The sequence below is a fragment of the Carcharodon carcharias genome, chromosome 2 (assembly GCF_017639515.1).
Source record: "Carcharodon carcharias isolate sCarCar2 chromosome 2, sCarCar2.pri, whole genome shotgun sequence".
Taxonomy (NCBI): domain Eukaryota; kingdom Metazoa; phylum Chordata; class Chondrichthyes; order Lamniformes; family Lamnidae; genus Carcharodon; species Carcharodon carcharias.
In genome coordinates this window covers 192,722,155-192,738,193 of record NC_054468.1, presented here as the reverse complement: position 1 = coordinate 192,738,193, position 16,039 = coordinate 192,722,155, and the positions used below count along the sequence as shown (strand labels likewise).

Sequence of the window (16,039 nt, the reverse complement as noted above, 5' to 3'; positions counted from 1 at the left end):
TTATTTTTTAAATTTTTAATATATTCCTAATTATTTTCAATGGTTCACTGCATTTTTTGCTTACATCAATGGAGAAGTTAATCATTTAAAACATTCCAGAGTAGGTATCGTTGTGTTTTAGGAACTCGTAACTTTTGTATCCAATGCCTTAAAGAATGATAATGGATATTTTGGTGTTATTACCTTGGTACTGTAATCTTGAAGGAGATGAAGCATGTACTGATCCACCATTAGCAATTGTTCACTTGGAACTGCATCAGTTTTAGGGTCAAAATTACAAAGGTTCCCCAACATAAAGCGTAATGTATTGCGTAACTGAAAAAAACAGAACAGATAAATTAATTATATAAATTAACAGTCTTCTGAGTTTTTCTTTACTGGGCAACAAGGCAGGTAGTTTTTAACCACAAACTTTAAGAGTGTCAGTGTGATTGAAGGGTGACAGGTTTCTGGTTATTCTAAATGAAGTATGTTAGACACTTCTGAAGAAGTCACTGCAAACTTTAGAATTATGACCAGTAACAATAAAATCTTCCTGGTTCACTTTATAAATGAAACTCTTTACTGGTGCAATGCACAAACAATTTCTGCATAACATACTATGTTAATTTTATAACAATGTATCGAATGGGACAACTAAGATCTGATTTATCTAATTCCCAGATACTTTCCTCTACAAAATTTTAAAATCAACTCGATTTTGTGCTTCATTAGCCTTTACTAACAATGCATTTGTATTAAGGCTATAAGACTATATTTTCAAAATCAATGTTTAATAACAGTAAGTGCACCTCATCACGGGATATTAAAAGCTTTTGGATGTCCTAAAGATGTGAAATAAATAAATGCTGGGAAGCAGCTGACACAGCGAGTTAAAATAGTGTACTTTTACATCATCACCAGATGAGCTGTCTTCCCTGGCACACTGTTAATCCCAGTTCCTAATAGGTAATGCAATAGTTGCACTCTTCAAATACTTATTTAATATGAGAAAGTTCAGTAATCTCACTGGGTTACAATGGAATAGCAAAAAGTGCCTCTGTTTGGCACTGCAATAGGATACTATATTCTCATGCAGCCTATGGTTTATGTATGTGAACTGTTTAAATAACCGAAGAGTCAACGTTTTAGGTGCAGACCATTCTTCAAAGCTTGCAGTCCATACTAGAGAAGTTAACTTGTTTGTGCTCTCTATGGATACTGCCTGACATGCTAGACATCCCCAAAATTTTCTGTTTTTATTTCAGATTTTCAATATCTAGTGTTTTAAAAAAACCTATTTGAATTCTGTTCTAACACTTTTAACCTCCTCAACCACAAACCAAAACTTAGAAATAATTAGTATAAAATTACCTGTTTCTGTCAAATTCAATGCTGGTTTGGAATAAAGCTCAATTTGAAAAAGATGGATCAGTTTTTTTTAGTTCATTTACAAACTTCCTTCCTCTCTCCACCTAACCATTAGGTAGGTTTACTAATTCACAACAAATGATATAATCACTGTCATTTGAGCCAGCATGTCTGTGACAGCTGATAGCTCCCCAGAGTTATCTGATCCCACTACCCTATTCTTTTGCTTGCTTATACCTTTTAAAATTTTCATTTCATTGTTTATGTAATGTTGTGATTAACACAGCTTTATTAGTCACTTGTGTGAAGCATTCCATATTTTAATAATCCTGTGTGATAATATTTTTATTTACGCTCTTGATGGTTTTTCATTTTAATCCTGAATGTTTTCCCTTTTGCTACTAATTCATTAGGCAGGGGAGATGGAAATTTATTTCTCAAATCATTATCATCAGCTTATTTTTGCTTCTTTTTTGAAAATATCATAAATGTAATTTTCTTGTTAATTTAACAAAGCAGTTTTTCCTTAGTCTACATAAGCCTAAGTATTATTTTGTCTGCAAACTGTTTTGATTTTTTTTTTCTGAGGGTATTTACCCTCCAAGGAAAGGTGTGCCACCTTCAAATTTCTCTGTTGTTTTAAGTTCCTCTGATGTCAATAAAATAAATGTAAAAAATTTTTTTTGGCTGAGGAGGCAGCTGCAGTTTGATGTCAAAGCTCACAATCCGTTCAACAGCTTCAGCTGATGCAGTATGAATGGTTGTGATGCACCAGGAATGGATCTCTCAGGGCGAGAGTCTGACTTACATGGCCAAGGTCATAATTTGAGCTGTTCCTCATGTTCTACTTGTGGAGCAAGTGGCCACATCTTCCCTGGCCAGTCCTCAAGCAGTTGAGGACTGTCCATATTTTCCAGAGAAGTTGAAAGCTGGGACTTCACTATTCAGGTTAGTTACCAGGTTGTGGTTGGTGATGTTTTGCAGTCAACCAGGAAGTGCACCATCAAGAATTGGGGCTGTTGTCAATTTGTAGGGTGTGGAGTGTGTTCCAGCAGGGACTACAGGATTTCAGACAAGTGCGTGATTTGTTTTTTTTAGGTCCTATGTCAGTAGGAGTGCTTCAGTGTCAGCTGGTGGTGTTCTTTGAGGAGGATGTTCTCCCTGCAGACATCAGGAGGTTCAATATGTGCTAGTACAGGAAGCCACTTGAGCTGTGTTGGTCTCAATGCTCCAGAAATAATACTTGTGACTTCCCGGAGGTGGATATCTACCATGTTTGTGTAGCAGCTCCTGAGCCAAGTCGAGCAGCAATACTCTGCTGTTGGGTAGACCAGGGCAAGTGAAGCAGTGTGTAGTGTGTAGTCTCCGCTGCCCAGGGTGGTACCAATCACGATTCCATATAAGATTCACTCTCGTCTTCATCTTGGCTCTGATGTTCTGGAGATGTTCCAGTAGATCAATGTATGGTCAAGAGTGATGCTAAGGCATTTTGGCATTGGGTCATGGGACATGAGAGTGGTCAGCCACAGAACTGGACATGAAATTCTTCACTGGCCTTTGAATTGCTCAGGTGAAAGGCTGAAACAACAGTCTTGGCAGTGTTTGGTCAGAGTCTCCATTTTCTGAAGTAGGCTTCTAGAGAACATGGAGCTTCACTGAGTAGTTTCTCAATGTCCTGGAAAACCAGGACCAAATCATCATCATATGTGAAAAGCCGTGATTTTGTGGGAGGTCAGTCACTGGTATATATATTAAAAGATCTGGTGCAAGGACTGATCCCTGTGGGAGCCTAGTGTTGGTTATGTGTGGGCAGCTGATTTGTTCTCCAAGATGCACATGGAACTGTCGGTTGCTGATCATGGATTTGATTAGTTGTAGAGTTTTCAAACAGCAGATGGTGTATGTTTGTGCATCACATTGTGTCTCAGACACAGGATAAGTCAAGAAAGGTGCATCCTGTCTTCAGGCCTTTCTGGAAACCAATCTCAATACACGAGGTCAATGCGGGACTTGCCCAAAAGAAATTGAGGCCGCTGTGAGAACCTGATGTCGAGGAGGGTGTGGTATTGCTGCTTCCAGGGTGGAATTCGGGCTGTGTAGCAGGTGGTGCTCCAGGACCTTGTACGTTATTGAGAGCTGGGTGAAGGAGCTGTAGCTGTGGGTGGTCAAGTGTCTTGCCTGACTTGGCAACTGCCACTTTTTTCGATTGGCGCCAGATGTTTGGAATGGTGCCTAAGCTGTGAATGTTGGTAAGCTTTGCTAGCTATTTCCCTCCCTGTGATCCAATGTTTTTCAAGAATTCTGTAATCCCATCAACTCCTGCTGCTTTGCCTGACTTGGTTACTGAAAGAGTTCTGTCCACTTCCTTGTGTGTTTAAGGACTTGAGAAGTCTGGTGCAGGTTTGAAAGACTGCATCAGGGCTGTTTTTACCTTCCGCTTCCGTGCTGGCTGATATATTGGAGTTAAAGGTGGCAGAATAGGTAGAGAGAGCTATTTCTAAAGCATGCAGTATTCTAAGCTTCATTAATGGGGCAGAGTGTGCAAGAGTAGGGAGATTATGATGAACTTATGTAAGACACTGGTTGGACCCCAGCTGGAGTAGTGTGTACAGCTCTGGGAGCCACATTATAGGACAGATGTGAATGCATTGGAGAGTGTACAAAAGAGGTTTACGAGAATGGTTCCAGGGATGAGACACTTCAGTTATGAGGAAAGATTGGAGAAGTTGGGACTGTTTTCTTTGGACAGGAGAAGGTTAATAGGGGACTTGACAGAAGTCTTCAAAATCATGCAGGGTCTGTACGGAGTCGATAGGGAGAAACTGTTCCTGCTCATAAATGGATCGAGAACCAGAGAGTATAGTTTTAAAGTGTTTTTCAAAAGAAGCCAATGCGAGGTGAGAAAACACTCTTTCACACAGCGAATAGTTAGGGTTTGGAATGCACTGCCTGGAAATGTGGTGGAGGCAGATTCTATTGAGGCATTCAAGAGTGTATTGGATGATTATTTAAATAGAAACAATGTGCAGGGTTACAGGGAATAGGCAGGAGATTGGCAGTAAGTTAAAATGCTCAGAGAGCTGTTGCAGACACAACGGGCTGAATGGCCACTTCCTACACCATAACTAATCTGTGATTCTGGATTCTGAGTTTATTTGGAGCTGTGAAGCGACAGCATCAGCATTGATTCTGGGCTGCTGACGTGTTTGTTGCTTGGCTGCTACGAGGCAGAAGTTTCCACGCCTTTCAATAAGATAGACGGGCTGCCAACTTTCAGGCCTCTGTTAGTTTTCAGTTTAATTGGCTGCCATGCCAGGAGATGCACAATAGCAACTTAGGGCAGAATTTTTCACTCAGCGGGCAGGCACGTGCCTGACCTGTTCGATCATGAAATAGTGCATGATATTTCGGTCGGTGGGCGGAAGTCGTAAGTGCGCCCACCAATAATTAAGAGGCCTATTAATGCCACTAAAGTAGTAATTAACTAAGATTTTTCATTGCCCGTTCAACGTACAGTTGGCGGGTGGACGAATCGGCCAGGCGGCCTTTGCATTTCTCAGGGAACCTCATCCACGGGCGGGATGAGGTTTCCAATATTAATTTTTTAAAAATAAAAATATTTGGACCGAATTTTCATCATCTATATGTTCCGGTGACTGATTCTGACGTGTGGGCATTTTTCCCCAGTTTTTAAAATCTTTATTTTTTGCATTTAAATTCTTCAGCTCCCTGAGGCAGCTTCTCTGCCTTCAGAGAGCTTTCATCATGTGCTCCCCCGAGCCCGTGCTGACTTCAGTGCTCGCACCACCCCGCTGACCCTTTCAGCATGCCTTTCAAGCTGGCTGGCCATAACTGGCCAGCCAGTGTGAAATCATGGTCAGGGGTCCGTTTCCCGTCCACTCCCAGGCCCGCTGATCGCAGGCACCAACCTGACTAAAAATCCTGCCCTTGCTGACAATGGATCAACCCAATTTTTACTGCCACCTGCAGGATATATAGTGGCTGCTATCACCTACCACACAATGCAACCCAGACTGAAAACCAAGTGAAGATTGAACCTGCATCCTAATGCTCCATGGCACTGCCAGAAGAGCTCCAATGTGCAGTACCACTATGCAAATTCACCAGATTTCCAGTGCAATGCTTTTGTGAATATGGTCTATCAGTTGAGACTGCCACATGAATAAAAGGCTTCTACATAAATTCAAGTAATAAAATTAATAATGAAACATATCGTGGTCAAAGGGAGTCACGTACATCTTATTGCTGACAGTGGAAAAAAATCTTGGCGTTAGCAAGACAAAAAGAACTTCAGGATTCATTTTTCCTCATTTCTCACCTTAAAAACATCATCTCTTGCTGCTTGCAGTATATTTTGTCCAATTAAAACCTCTGTGAAAACATTAGACTCTGCTGCCCACCAGCGAAGAACATCTGCTCCAAAGGGTGGGTCTTGGTTTGGATCCTGTATAACATAAATGATTCCAATAAATGCAGTTGATATTTTAGAACATAAATAAGAACATATGCAATGTATAAATTACTTGACTGTCTCTATACATCATATTCAATATACAATTTACATGAATTTTGTTGGATGAAAAAAATTCTTGGTCATTGTAATTTACCACACATAAACAACAAAACTTTCTTGAGGACAAATGAATGCACATTAACTAACTCATAATTTGTTTTCACTGTTATCAGGAGATCAAAGGATAAGACTCTTTGTTACTGGAGGTTAGAAATAAAAAACCATGAGGAAAATCATTTTCAGTCTTCAGGTGCCTTGTTAACATTTTCCAAAATGGGAGAGGGCAATGTAACACATTCCTTTTGAATAAACAACCATATTTAAAGAATATGTATAAAGCATATAGAATAAATTTGGAAAATGCAGTTTTATCTCTAAGCCTCTCTGTACCAATAGATATAATTGCTATTAACTTTTGTGGTGCATGCATTCAACGTGTCTATACAAAGAGTGATCATTGTTTCACCTTTTCCTAATAATTTCCTACCATTAACAGAAGCTATTGCTCTTCCTCACTTAATAATAAATCTCAACATTTATCTAATCAATTAACATGGCATTACATTCATGTTGACAATCTATCATATTCCTTTATATCATCCCAACCACCGAAGGGTTTAATCCAGTGACCTTCCCCAACCTCTATTTTACTGGGACCCTTCGGTGTCGTACTCAGTCACTGCCTTGATGTCAAGGAAAGAAACTTTCAACCTCTTCTCTGGCATTCAACTCGTGTCCAGGACGTGATGAGGCCTGGAACTGACTAGATCTGTCAGAATATGAACGCAGCACCGCGAGCAGGTTATGTGAAGTAATGCAAAACCCACAAATAAAATGGCAAGTGTAAAGGACAGTTTGTACCTTACAAATCTGATTGAATATTTAGAAGTGGCAATAGTGGTGTACAGGGGAATGTCTATGGATGTTACTTATATGGACTTTCAGAGGCATTTGATAAATTCCCTCATAAGAGACTGTTAGAAGACAAATTATTGGCCTAGTTAGGAAATTTGCTGAGTGGCAGGAGATAGTAGGGATACTGGTACTCTAATTGGCAGGAGGTGACTAGTGGTGTTCTGCAAGGTTCTGTGTTAGGGCCTAAACTACTCACCTTATTGATTAATAACTCAGATGATGGGGCAGGAAGTCTTCCCAAGTTTTCCCAATGAGAAAAAGATAGATGGCACTGTAAGCAGTGTAGCATTACAAAGGGATATTATTAAATAAGAGAATGGGTAAAATAATGGTAAACGGATTTCAGTGTAGACAAATGTGAGGCCACTCCACTTTGGGCCATAAAAGGACAGAACAGGATACTTCCTAAATAGTGAAAAGCTAGAAACAGTGGAGGTCCAAAGAAACTTGGGACCCGTGTATATTAATCATTAAATTGTCTTGAAGCGACAGAAAATAGTCAAAAAGGCAAATGTAACTGGCTTTTATATCCAGAGGACTTAAAATACAATGGGGGCAGGAATTATGCTGCAGCTATTCAAATCCCTGGGTGGACCGCACTGGAGTACTATGAGCAGCTTTGGGCACCACGCCTTAGGAAGGATATAGTGGGCTTTGGAGGGAGTAGATTTACTAGAATCATAACTAGACTTCAAAAGGTCAAATTACAAAACAACATTACACAAACTAGGGTTGTAATGCTTGAAATTTAGATAGTTAGGGATGATTTGATCAAAATTTTCAAGATATTAAAGGAACAGATAAAGTAGCTAGAGAGAAACTACTTCTGCCGGTTTGGGAGTCCAGGACTCAGGAGCATTGTCTAAGAATTAAAGCCAAGTTTTTCAGGAGTAAAATTAAGAAACAAATCTACACACAAAGGATGGTAGATGCCTGAAACTCCATTCCATGAACAGCAATAGATGCTAGGTTAATTTTTAATTTTGAGATTGATAGGTTTTGTTAACCAAAGATATTAAGGGATATGGGCACATATGTGGTGTATAAATGGAGTTAAGTTGCAGTTCAACCATGATCTTATTAAAAGGGCTTAATGGGCTAAATGGCCTACTCCTGTTTCTATGATCTATGTTATAATGAGCTACTTTCATACATTTACGTTCTGATATTCTAACCACCTTTATTAAGGTACAAAAGCAACCTGAAAAGAGTACTTTTTTTGGGAGTGAGAGGTGAAACAAAATAATGACTTACCAGTCCTCCATTAATAATAACATTTGGATCCACCACATTTCCCACAGATTTGGACATTTTCTCACCAGTTTCATTGAGAGTAAATCCATGGACTACCAATTTTCTGGCAATAAAATATTCAAAGTTTACTAAACAAAATTCTATCCTCCACCAATAAAGGTCTTATAGTACTGTATAATTTTATATAATGTAAAGGCAGGATTTTCCAAACCAGAAACTTATATTAAATTGTTTTGAAGATAGCAAATTTATAAACATGGATATTTAAACTCTCAGAAATACACTTAACAAAAAACTGTCTAAATTGTTTTAAATCACAAAATGACTTCCCATTCCATTTCTCAAAGGTTTTGCTAGTGCTGTTGGGGAGGGTTTAAGCTAACTTGGCAGGGGAATGGGAACCAGGAGGTAATATCAGAGAGGAAAAATAAAGGGCAGAATTGTCCCAGATTTGCACTATTTAAGTGCGGTAGCCGGCAGGTAAAACTATGTTTTACCCACCGGCCACAATGGTAGCTTTTTACGCTGTATCATCCCTAACCCACCAAATTAATTATGCAGTCCCAGAAAACACGCTATTTCCATGGTGGGCGGGCTCTCATTTGCCTGCCACACCATCACCTTGTCGCTTCATCAGCCCAGACGCCACATTTAAAGTCCAGCCGCGTGCACACCTCTCAATGCTTCCAGCCCATGATTACTGCACGGAAGACAGAATGGCCCAGAAAGGCAAAAATACTGCAGCTCCCAGGTTTATTGACACATCCCTCTTGGACACTGTGGATCCCGCTGTGATGTCTTCTACACCCCTCTGGCCACAGGAGGGGCAGCGGCATCACCAATCAAGCATGGGAGGTGGCAGCATTGGTGGTCAGCGCCAATGCCCTGCAAAAGAGGACAGCCACCAAGTGCTGCTACAGAATGAATGGTCTCATCCGTTCCGCCAAGATAACTCACCCTTCTCATCACTCAACTCTCACACCCATCACACATCCGCAGGGATCTCAGACCTCAAGGGACACACCACTAACTCTCACACACACCCTCACATCTCCATCGGGTTCATACCCTCTCGAGCTCACATCCTCATCCTCTCCATGGCGCCGCTCACCAGACAAACATTGCACGCAGTGCCATGTGTCCTGCTCACACTCTCCCATCTGTTTTCATGCAGGAGAAACCTGCTCACACCAGCAGGAAGAGGTCCCAGGCTGGGGTCGAGTGGCCCACATTAGGTCACTAGCTCACTTTGAGGGGTGTGCCATCGCGCTGACCACTGAGGACATGGACCATGCCTGCGGTAACAGTGAGGTCGGCAGCGAACACCCTCTTGAAGATTCTGCACACATCATCCCTCTATGAACAATTGCTCTTTCTCTTGCTTTTGACTCTGCTGCCAGGCACTAATTATCTCTACTTTGGTTCGCAGGGAGCCCTGCCAAGCGGCTGACACCCTCAGCCAGCCAATCCCTCAGCTTCATCCACATCCTCACCTCCAGCCAAGAGAACACCTCCTCTGTTGAAGAACTGGAAATAAGGAGCTTGGAAGACCCATCACAGCACTTATCCACACCCTGCACCAGCACAGAGACACACGCCTCGGTAGGACATAGATCTACAGCAGACTCAGGTTCACAATCTGGTGGTCGCCTCACTGACATGTCCGCAGCAGCAGGAGGCAGGTTCGTGCAAGGACCCGGTACTCGGAGGACTGTTGAGGATCAGGCATCTGTGAGGTCCGAGTCTGAAGATGAGCCTCTGGATTTAGCCTTCCAACTCATCATGGAGAGTCAGCGGAAGGTGGGAGAACATCACGCAGAGCTGTTGGAAGCCCTCAACAGAGTGGCACATGAGTCAGTGGAGTGCATCCGCCTGCTTTCTGATGAAGTGGTGCCCACACGTGCACGTATGGAGGGCTCTCATGGGGAGGATGGCAGATGCCATGGAAATCCTGGTCCAGCAGAATGCGGAGATGTGTGCAGACATCACGGGAGCCATGGGTGAGTTCCTGCAGTGGCAATGCAAGGGGGAAATGGGGCACCTCAACATCCCTCCAGGTGCACCTTCCCCTCAAGGAGTCAGGCCGGGGCCCTCGGGCACCCGAAGGGGAGGAGGAGCAACAGCTGGACACCCCTGGGTCATCCACTCAGGAATCTCAGAGGCTGTCCTCTCCCTCCAAGTCCCCTTTGCCTTTGCGCCCCTCAATCTTGTCCTCCGTTACTGCAGAGAGAGCAGCTGGCCCACAAGTGATTCTGGAGGAAGAATGTGTGTGTGGCAGGGCCTTTCAGAGCCTTGTGCAAGTGCTCTCTCACGCATGTGGATCCTTTAGGTATCATACTCACTTCAATGTCCTGGGCATTTTCAATGCTGCTGGTTGGGGTTCGCTTTCAGTTGTCCATCTGAGCTGACCTGTATCTCCGCCCACCCACTGGTCACACTCCCATACAGCACCTGATCTTGACTGTCGTTTCACTTTCAATTTGGACAGCATGGTCGGGATTCGCTTTTTCATCAGCTCCTCCCATTTCTTCCCCTCTCTCAGAAACCAATTTCCATTCCCTCATCACAGTTGACTCCCCCAACATCACCTTCCACCTCCCCTCCATGACATACCAGCCATAACCCCTTTACTTCAGGGATGTCCAGGTGAACAGGTACATTCCCTTCCTTTCCAAAAATCCCACCCCCATCCACCTCCCCGACCTCCTGTCCCTCCCACCCCCAGGGTCTGTGTCTGCCTCTGAGTCCCCACCAGCCACCCTCGCCGTTCCTTCTACTGCTACTGTTGAACCCTCAACCTCCCACCCTCCTGCCTCATTCTTCCCTCGGTCATTCTCACTATTCCCACACTCAGTTTGCTCCCCAGGAGACAGTCATGGACCCATTGGACCCCTCCCTTGCACGTCCACCTGGATATCCACTCCCCCACATCCCAGGCCCTTTCCCTCACAACTCCGGACCCCTTCCCTCTCCCCCATCCCAGAGCCCCTCCCACCCCAGATCCCTTCCCCAAATGGAACCCCTTTAGTCTCCCACCACACCGCCGGGCTGCCCTCCACTTAGTTCTGCCCCATCAGACACCCTTACTTCTTCCGCCACCCTTAGTCCTTCCCCCCTTCCTGACTCCTTCCTCCAGCCTTACTCCTTCCCCCTTCCTGATTCCTTCCTCCATCCTTACCTCTCCTTCCTCCCACCAGACTCCTTGCCCTCTCTGCATTCCTTCCTCTCCCAGGACTCCCTCCTCTCTCCTTCTCTTATACCTTCCACCGCCCCCTATAACTACCTCCCCAATTGCCATCTTCCCCCCCGTACTTCCTCCCCCGGCAACCTCACCCCCTGACACCTTCAATCACCCCCCTCCAAACCTTGCCCCCCAACACCTTCATTCCCCCTCTTCCAAACTCACCCCCCCGACACCTTCAATCCCCCTCCCAACCTCACCCCCCAACACTTTAATTGCCCCCTCCCAACCTCAAACCCCGACACCTTCATTACCCCCTCCCAACCTTACCCCCCCGACACCTTCAATCCCTCCCCCAACCTTAACCCCCCCCCACCCCACCTTCGTCCCCTTCCTAACCTCACACCCTCATCCTCTCCCAGTCAATCCTAGACCTTCCTCTCCCACCCCCTCGACCATTATCTGATGACTTTCCAATTTCAGTGAGCTGCTTCGCGGTGGAGCCATGTCCATGAGAATCCACCCAGCATGCATGGATGTTCCTCCAGGATTCCTAGGAGTTGCTATTGGGCTCCAGTATTCTTTGTTCCTCGGATGCCCGCGATGTAAGCAAGGCCCTGGCGGTAAGTCCTGACTTCTGCATGCCACAGCTGTCAAGACGTGTTCTTCACCGGTGTGTTTTCCCGCTGACGTGGGTGGATGATCCAGCAGGGGCTGGGGAATGAGTCTGGCGGGCTGGCCTTATAATGAAATGCTGATCTATTACAACGAGGTGTAATGGTGAGGAACGTGGCCCGCCATCGACGGGCTGAGCGGACGATCGCAAACTGGTTTCACGACATCACAAAACCGATTTTTGGCCTTCTCGTCACATTGTCTGCTGACACCAGCGGACACAGACGATTCTGCCTAAGGTGTACAAAGATTTGCGAAAGACAGATAGCACTAGAGTAAAAATTAGTAAGGCATTATGTGGCGTCAGAGTAAAAGGAAATGCAATAAAGTCCGAATTAAGTTTAATGTTTATGCAAAAAAGCACAGAGTGTGATAAATAAGGTTAGTGAGCTGCAGGCACAGATAGCCAGGTGGGAATGTGATGTTGTGGCGATAACAGAGACGTGGCTTTAGATATGGGCAGGACTGGTTACTAAATATTCCTGATGTTCAGGAAAGATAGGGAAGGAAATAAATGAAGAAGGGTGGCAGTATTGATCAAAGAGAATATTAGCCCTGGAGAGAAAGGATGCCCTACAGAGGTCAAGAATAGAACTATTTGGTTAGAGCTCAGAAATAATAGAGATACCCTCATCCTCACTACTGGGCATATTCTAAAGACCACCAACTAGTGGGAAGGATATGGAGGAACAAATCTGCAAGGAAATTAGGGGGTGAAAAAGCTAGGGAATTGGAATTGGGAACTTTAATTATCCTAATATAGGCTGGGATCATAATGGTGTGAAGGGCAGAGAGAGAGAGAAGAGCTTCTGAAGTGTGTTCAAGATAATTTTCTAGATCAGTACATTTCTAGTCCAACATGGCATGAGGCACTCTGTATCTGGTTCTGGAAATGAGGCGGGTCAAGCAGATAAAGTGTCTGAAGGGGAACGTTTAAGAGACAGTGATCATTGTACTATAAGATTTAAGTTAGGATAAGGATAAACATAACATAAAACAAAGATTTGGAGCAGGATAAGTAATAAGATCATGGCTAATCTGATTGTGGCCTCAACTCCACTTTCCTGTCTGCCCCCAGTAATTCTAGACACATATCGCCCTTGGTTCTTTTGCCTTTTACCTTAAATCAGTACCCTCCTGGTTGTCAACGCTTCCACCAATGGGAACAGCTTCTCCCTAGCTATTCTGTCCAGACCCCTCATGATTTTGAATACCTCTATAAAATCTCCTTTCAACCTTCTCCAAGGAGAACAGCCCTAGCTTCTCCAATCTATCCACATAACTGAAGTTCCTCACCCCGGGACCATTCTTGTACATCTTTTCTGCACCCTCTCTATTGCTTTCACATTCTTCCTGAAGTGTGGTGTGCAGAATTGGAACAAAATCCAGTTGAGACCACAGTTCACAAGGGAATGATTAGGAACAGGAACGTACTGCCTGAGATTGTGCTGGAGGCAGATTCAATCATGGCTTTCGAAAAGCTATTGAAGAGAAAAGATTGGCTGGTTACAGGGAAAAGTCAGGGAATGGGACTAGGTGAGCTACTCTTGCAGAGAGCCACCAATGACGCAATGAGCCGAATGGCCTCCTTTAATCCTGTATATTATAGCTATTCCTTTATATATTTCATGTACAGTTTGAAAATATCATTGCAGTTCATTTGGTACATGCAATTGAACAATACTTAAACAAGCTTTGGGCAATGGGTTCTAGTGAACGTCATTAGCTCTTCAACTTGCATTTAAAACCAACCAAGCTGACATGTCCCATGTGTAACAAATCTGGATGCCCTCAATCTTGCACATATTCCCTAGACAAAAGTACCCAGAGTTTAGCCAGATACTAAATCATTACACCCAGGGAGACTATAAATTAGAAGGAGGAAGACAGAAAACAAGAAATGGGCAGGGTGGTGCTGCTTCCACCAAGCCAATTACAAACCTCCTGGTGGCCAGCCAGGAATATTAAGAGTGGCCAGGAGCAGGCTGACCATCTTGATTTTACAGATGCAGGAGATAAATACTCCTGAAAGCAGAGAAGATGACAACTTGCAAGTTGAACAACAAAACTGGAAAGGGAGGGTGCACAATATGCAAAGAAAAACTGGAGAGATTGCAGTTTGTTAGCTCTACTATAATGCTAGTGCAAGTTATAGTGCTAGCTTCAACTTATCAAACTTAACAATCCACTTTGGGACAATTCACTACATGAAAAGTAGCACAGAGACCAGCATTAAGCAGCAGTAAGCACCACCACAGTTGGGTTAAGGAAGAGTAAACAATTTCCAAAACAAACACACATACCAAATCCATTAAAACATCTCCAGTTGAGCAATAGACAGCAACTTGGACAGCAATTATTATATCCCAAGCTGAATGTATTAGATTACGTACACTAGTGCAAAGGGAAGCAGAATACCTTATTCCTATATCTCAACATGAGCACTTACTTAGGTTTAGCATGGCAAATACCAATTTACCAAAATGATCTGAAAAATTCAACATGCTCTATGTCAACCATGCAGTGTTCAGAAGAGGAAAATAAATTATATTAAATGTACAAGTTGAAATGTTTTAATGTATAAGTTATTAATGTAACTAATATTGTAATTGCACTAGCGAGGGTACAGAGATTTACGAGGATGTTGCCAGGACTGGAAAATTGCAGCTATGGGGAAAGAATGGATAGTCTGGGGACGTTTTCCTTGTAACAGAGGAGGCTGAGGGGAGATTTGATTGAGACATACAAAATTGTGAGGGATCTGGATAGAGTGGATGGGAAGGCCCATTTACTTTAGCAGAGAGATCAGTGACTAGGGGCTATAGATTTAAAATGATTGGTGGAAGGATTAGAGGGGTGATGAGGAAATGAGGGTTGTAGTGGTCTGGAACTCTCTGGCTGAAAGGGTAGTTGAGGTAGAAACCCTCAACTCATTTAAAGAGGTGTCTGATAAGCACCTGAAATGCCGTAACCTGCAGGGCTATGGACCAAAAGCTGGAAAATGAGAATAGGCTGAGTGGCTTGTTTTTGGCCAGCACAGACACGATGGGCCAAGTGGCTTCTTTCTGTGCCATAAACTTCCTATGATTCTATGAACCTAGTTAATTAGGTTAATTAAGTACAAACCTATATGGAATTTGTTTCTCAACTGCGACACTGGTGAGCATAGAGGATTGAAACCAACCACCCAGCTGATCCTTCCCCTCCAGGTACACATCTGCAACATTACCTGCATCTGGAAAGAGAAGAGAATTTGATTAGTAAAAGATTCATAAAAACCTTTTCCATTCACATTTATGAAAAATTCACCTTGTAATTTAGTAATTTTATGGTACAATTAAACAAATACAAATTTTTTTTTTCTTCACACCACACTTTCTTTAGGTTTAATTTCCCACCTTTTTTGCCCAACTGTTCCAATAAGAACAACTTACATTGATATAACGTAGAGAAATATTCTAAGGCACTTCATGGAAGTATAATCAGACAAAAATGACACTGAGCTAAAGGAGTATACATTAAGAAGTGATTAAAGCTCGGCCAAACAGTGGGTTTTGAGGGGTTTTATAACAAGAAAAGGAGGTGAAGTGGCAGAGAGAATTTTAGAATGCAGGACTTAGATGGCTGAAGGCTCAGTAACCAAAGGTGGGGTAAAGGGAGTGGGAGATGCACAGGAGGCTATAGTCGGAGGAATGCAGACTTCTTATAGGGGTGCCTTGCTGGAGAAGGCTATAGAGAAATGAGAGACAAAGTCATTAAGAGATTTAAACACAAGAATGTGCATTTTAAATTTGAAGCTTAGGGGGTCTGGAACTTAGTGTGGAATAGGAGCGAGGCATCAATTTTTGGATGAGTTGAAGTTTGTGGAGGGTGGAGAAGGGAGGCCAGCTTGGAGAGCATTGGAATGATCACGTCTGCCAGTAACAAAGTCATAAATAAGGGCTTTAGCAGATGGGTTATACTAGGGATGGAAGTGGATAATATTACTGGAAGTGCAAGTGATCAGTCTTTGTGATGGAAAAAATATGAGCTCTGAAGCTCAACCCAGCATTGAATAAAGCACTAGTGCTGTTAACATTCTGTAGAAAACACGGTAGGCTGAACAGTGCCTCGGAGGGGAAAGATTTCTT

The 16,039-nt window shown here is 43.3% G+C and overlaps 1 protein-coding gene across 2 annotated transcripts in view; it reads right to left on the bottom strand.

The window, feature by feature from the left end:
- The window catches only part of iars2 (isoleucyl-tRNA synthetase 2, mitochondrial), a 115,483-nt gene that overhangs the window by 10,952 nt on the left and 88,492 nt on the right, over window positions 1-16,039 (bottom strand). For both annotated transcript variants that reach the window (XM_041180173.1, XM_041180164.1), the window contains exons 15-18: window positions 15,036-15,144; window positions 8,054-8,156; window positions 5,690-5,815; window positions 184-315 (exon numbers count right to left, since the gene is read on the bottom strand). In XM_041180173.1, the coding sequence (XP_041036107.1) occupies window positions 184-315; window positions 5,690-5,815; window positions 8,054-8,156; window positions 15,036-15,144 (470 nt within the window). The remainder of the gene's footprint in view (window positions 1-183; window positions 316-5,689; window positions 5,816-8,053; window positions 8,157-15,035; window positions 15,145-16,039) is intronic.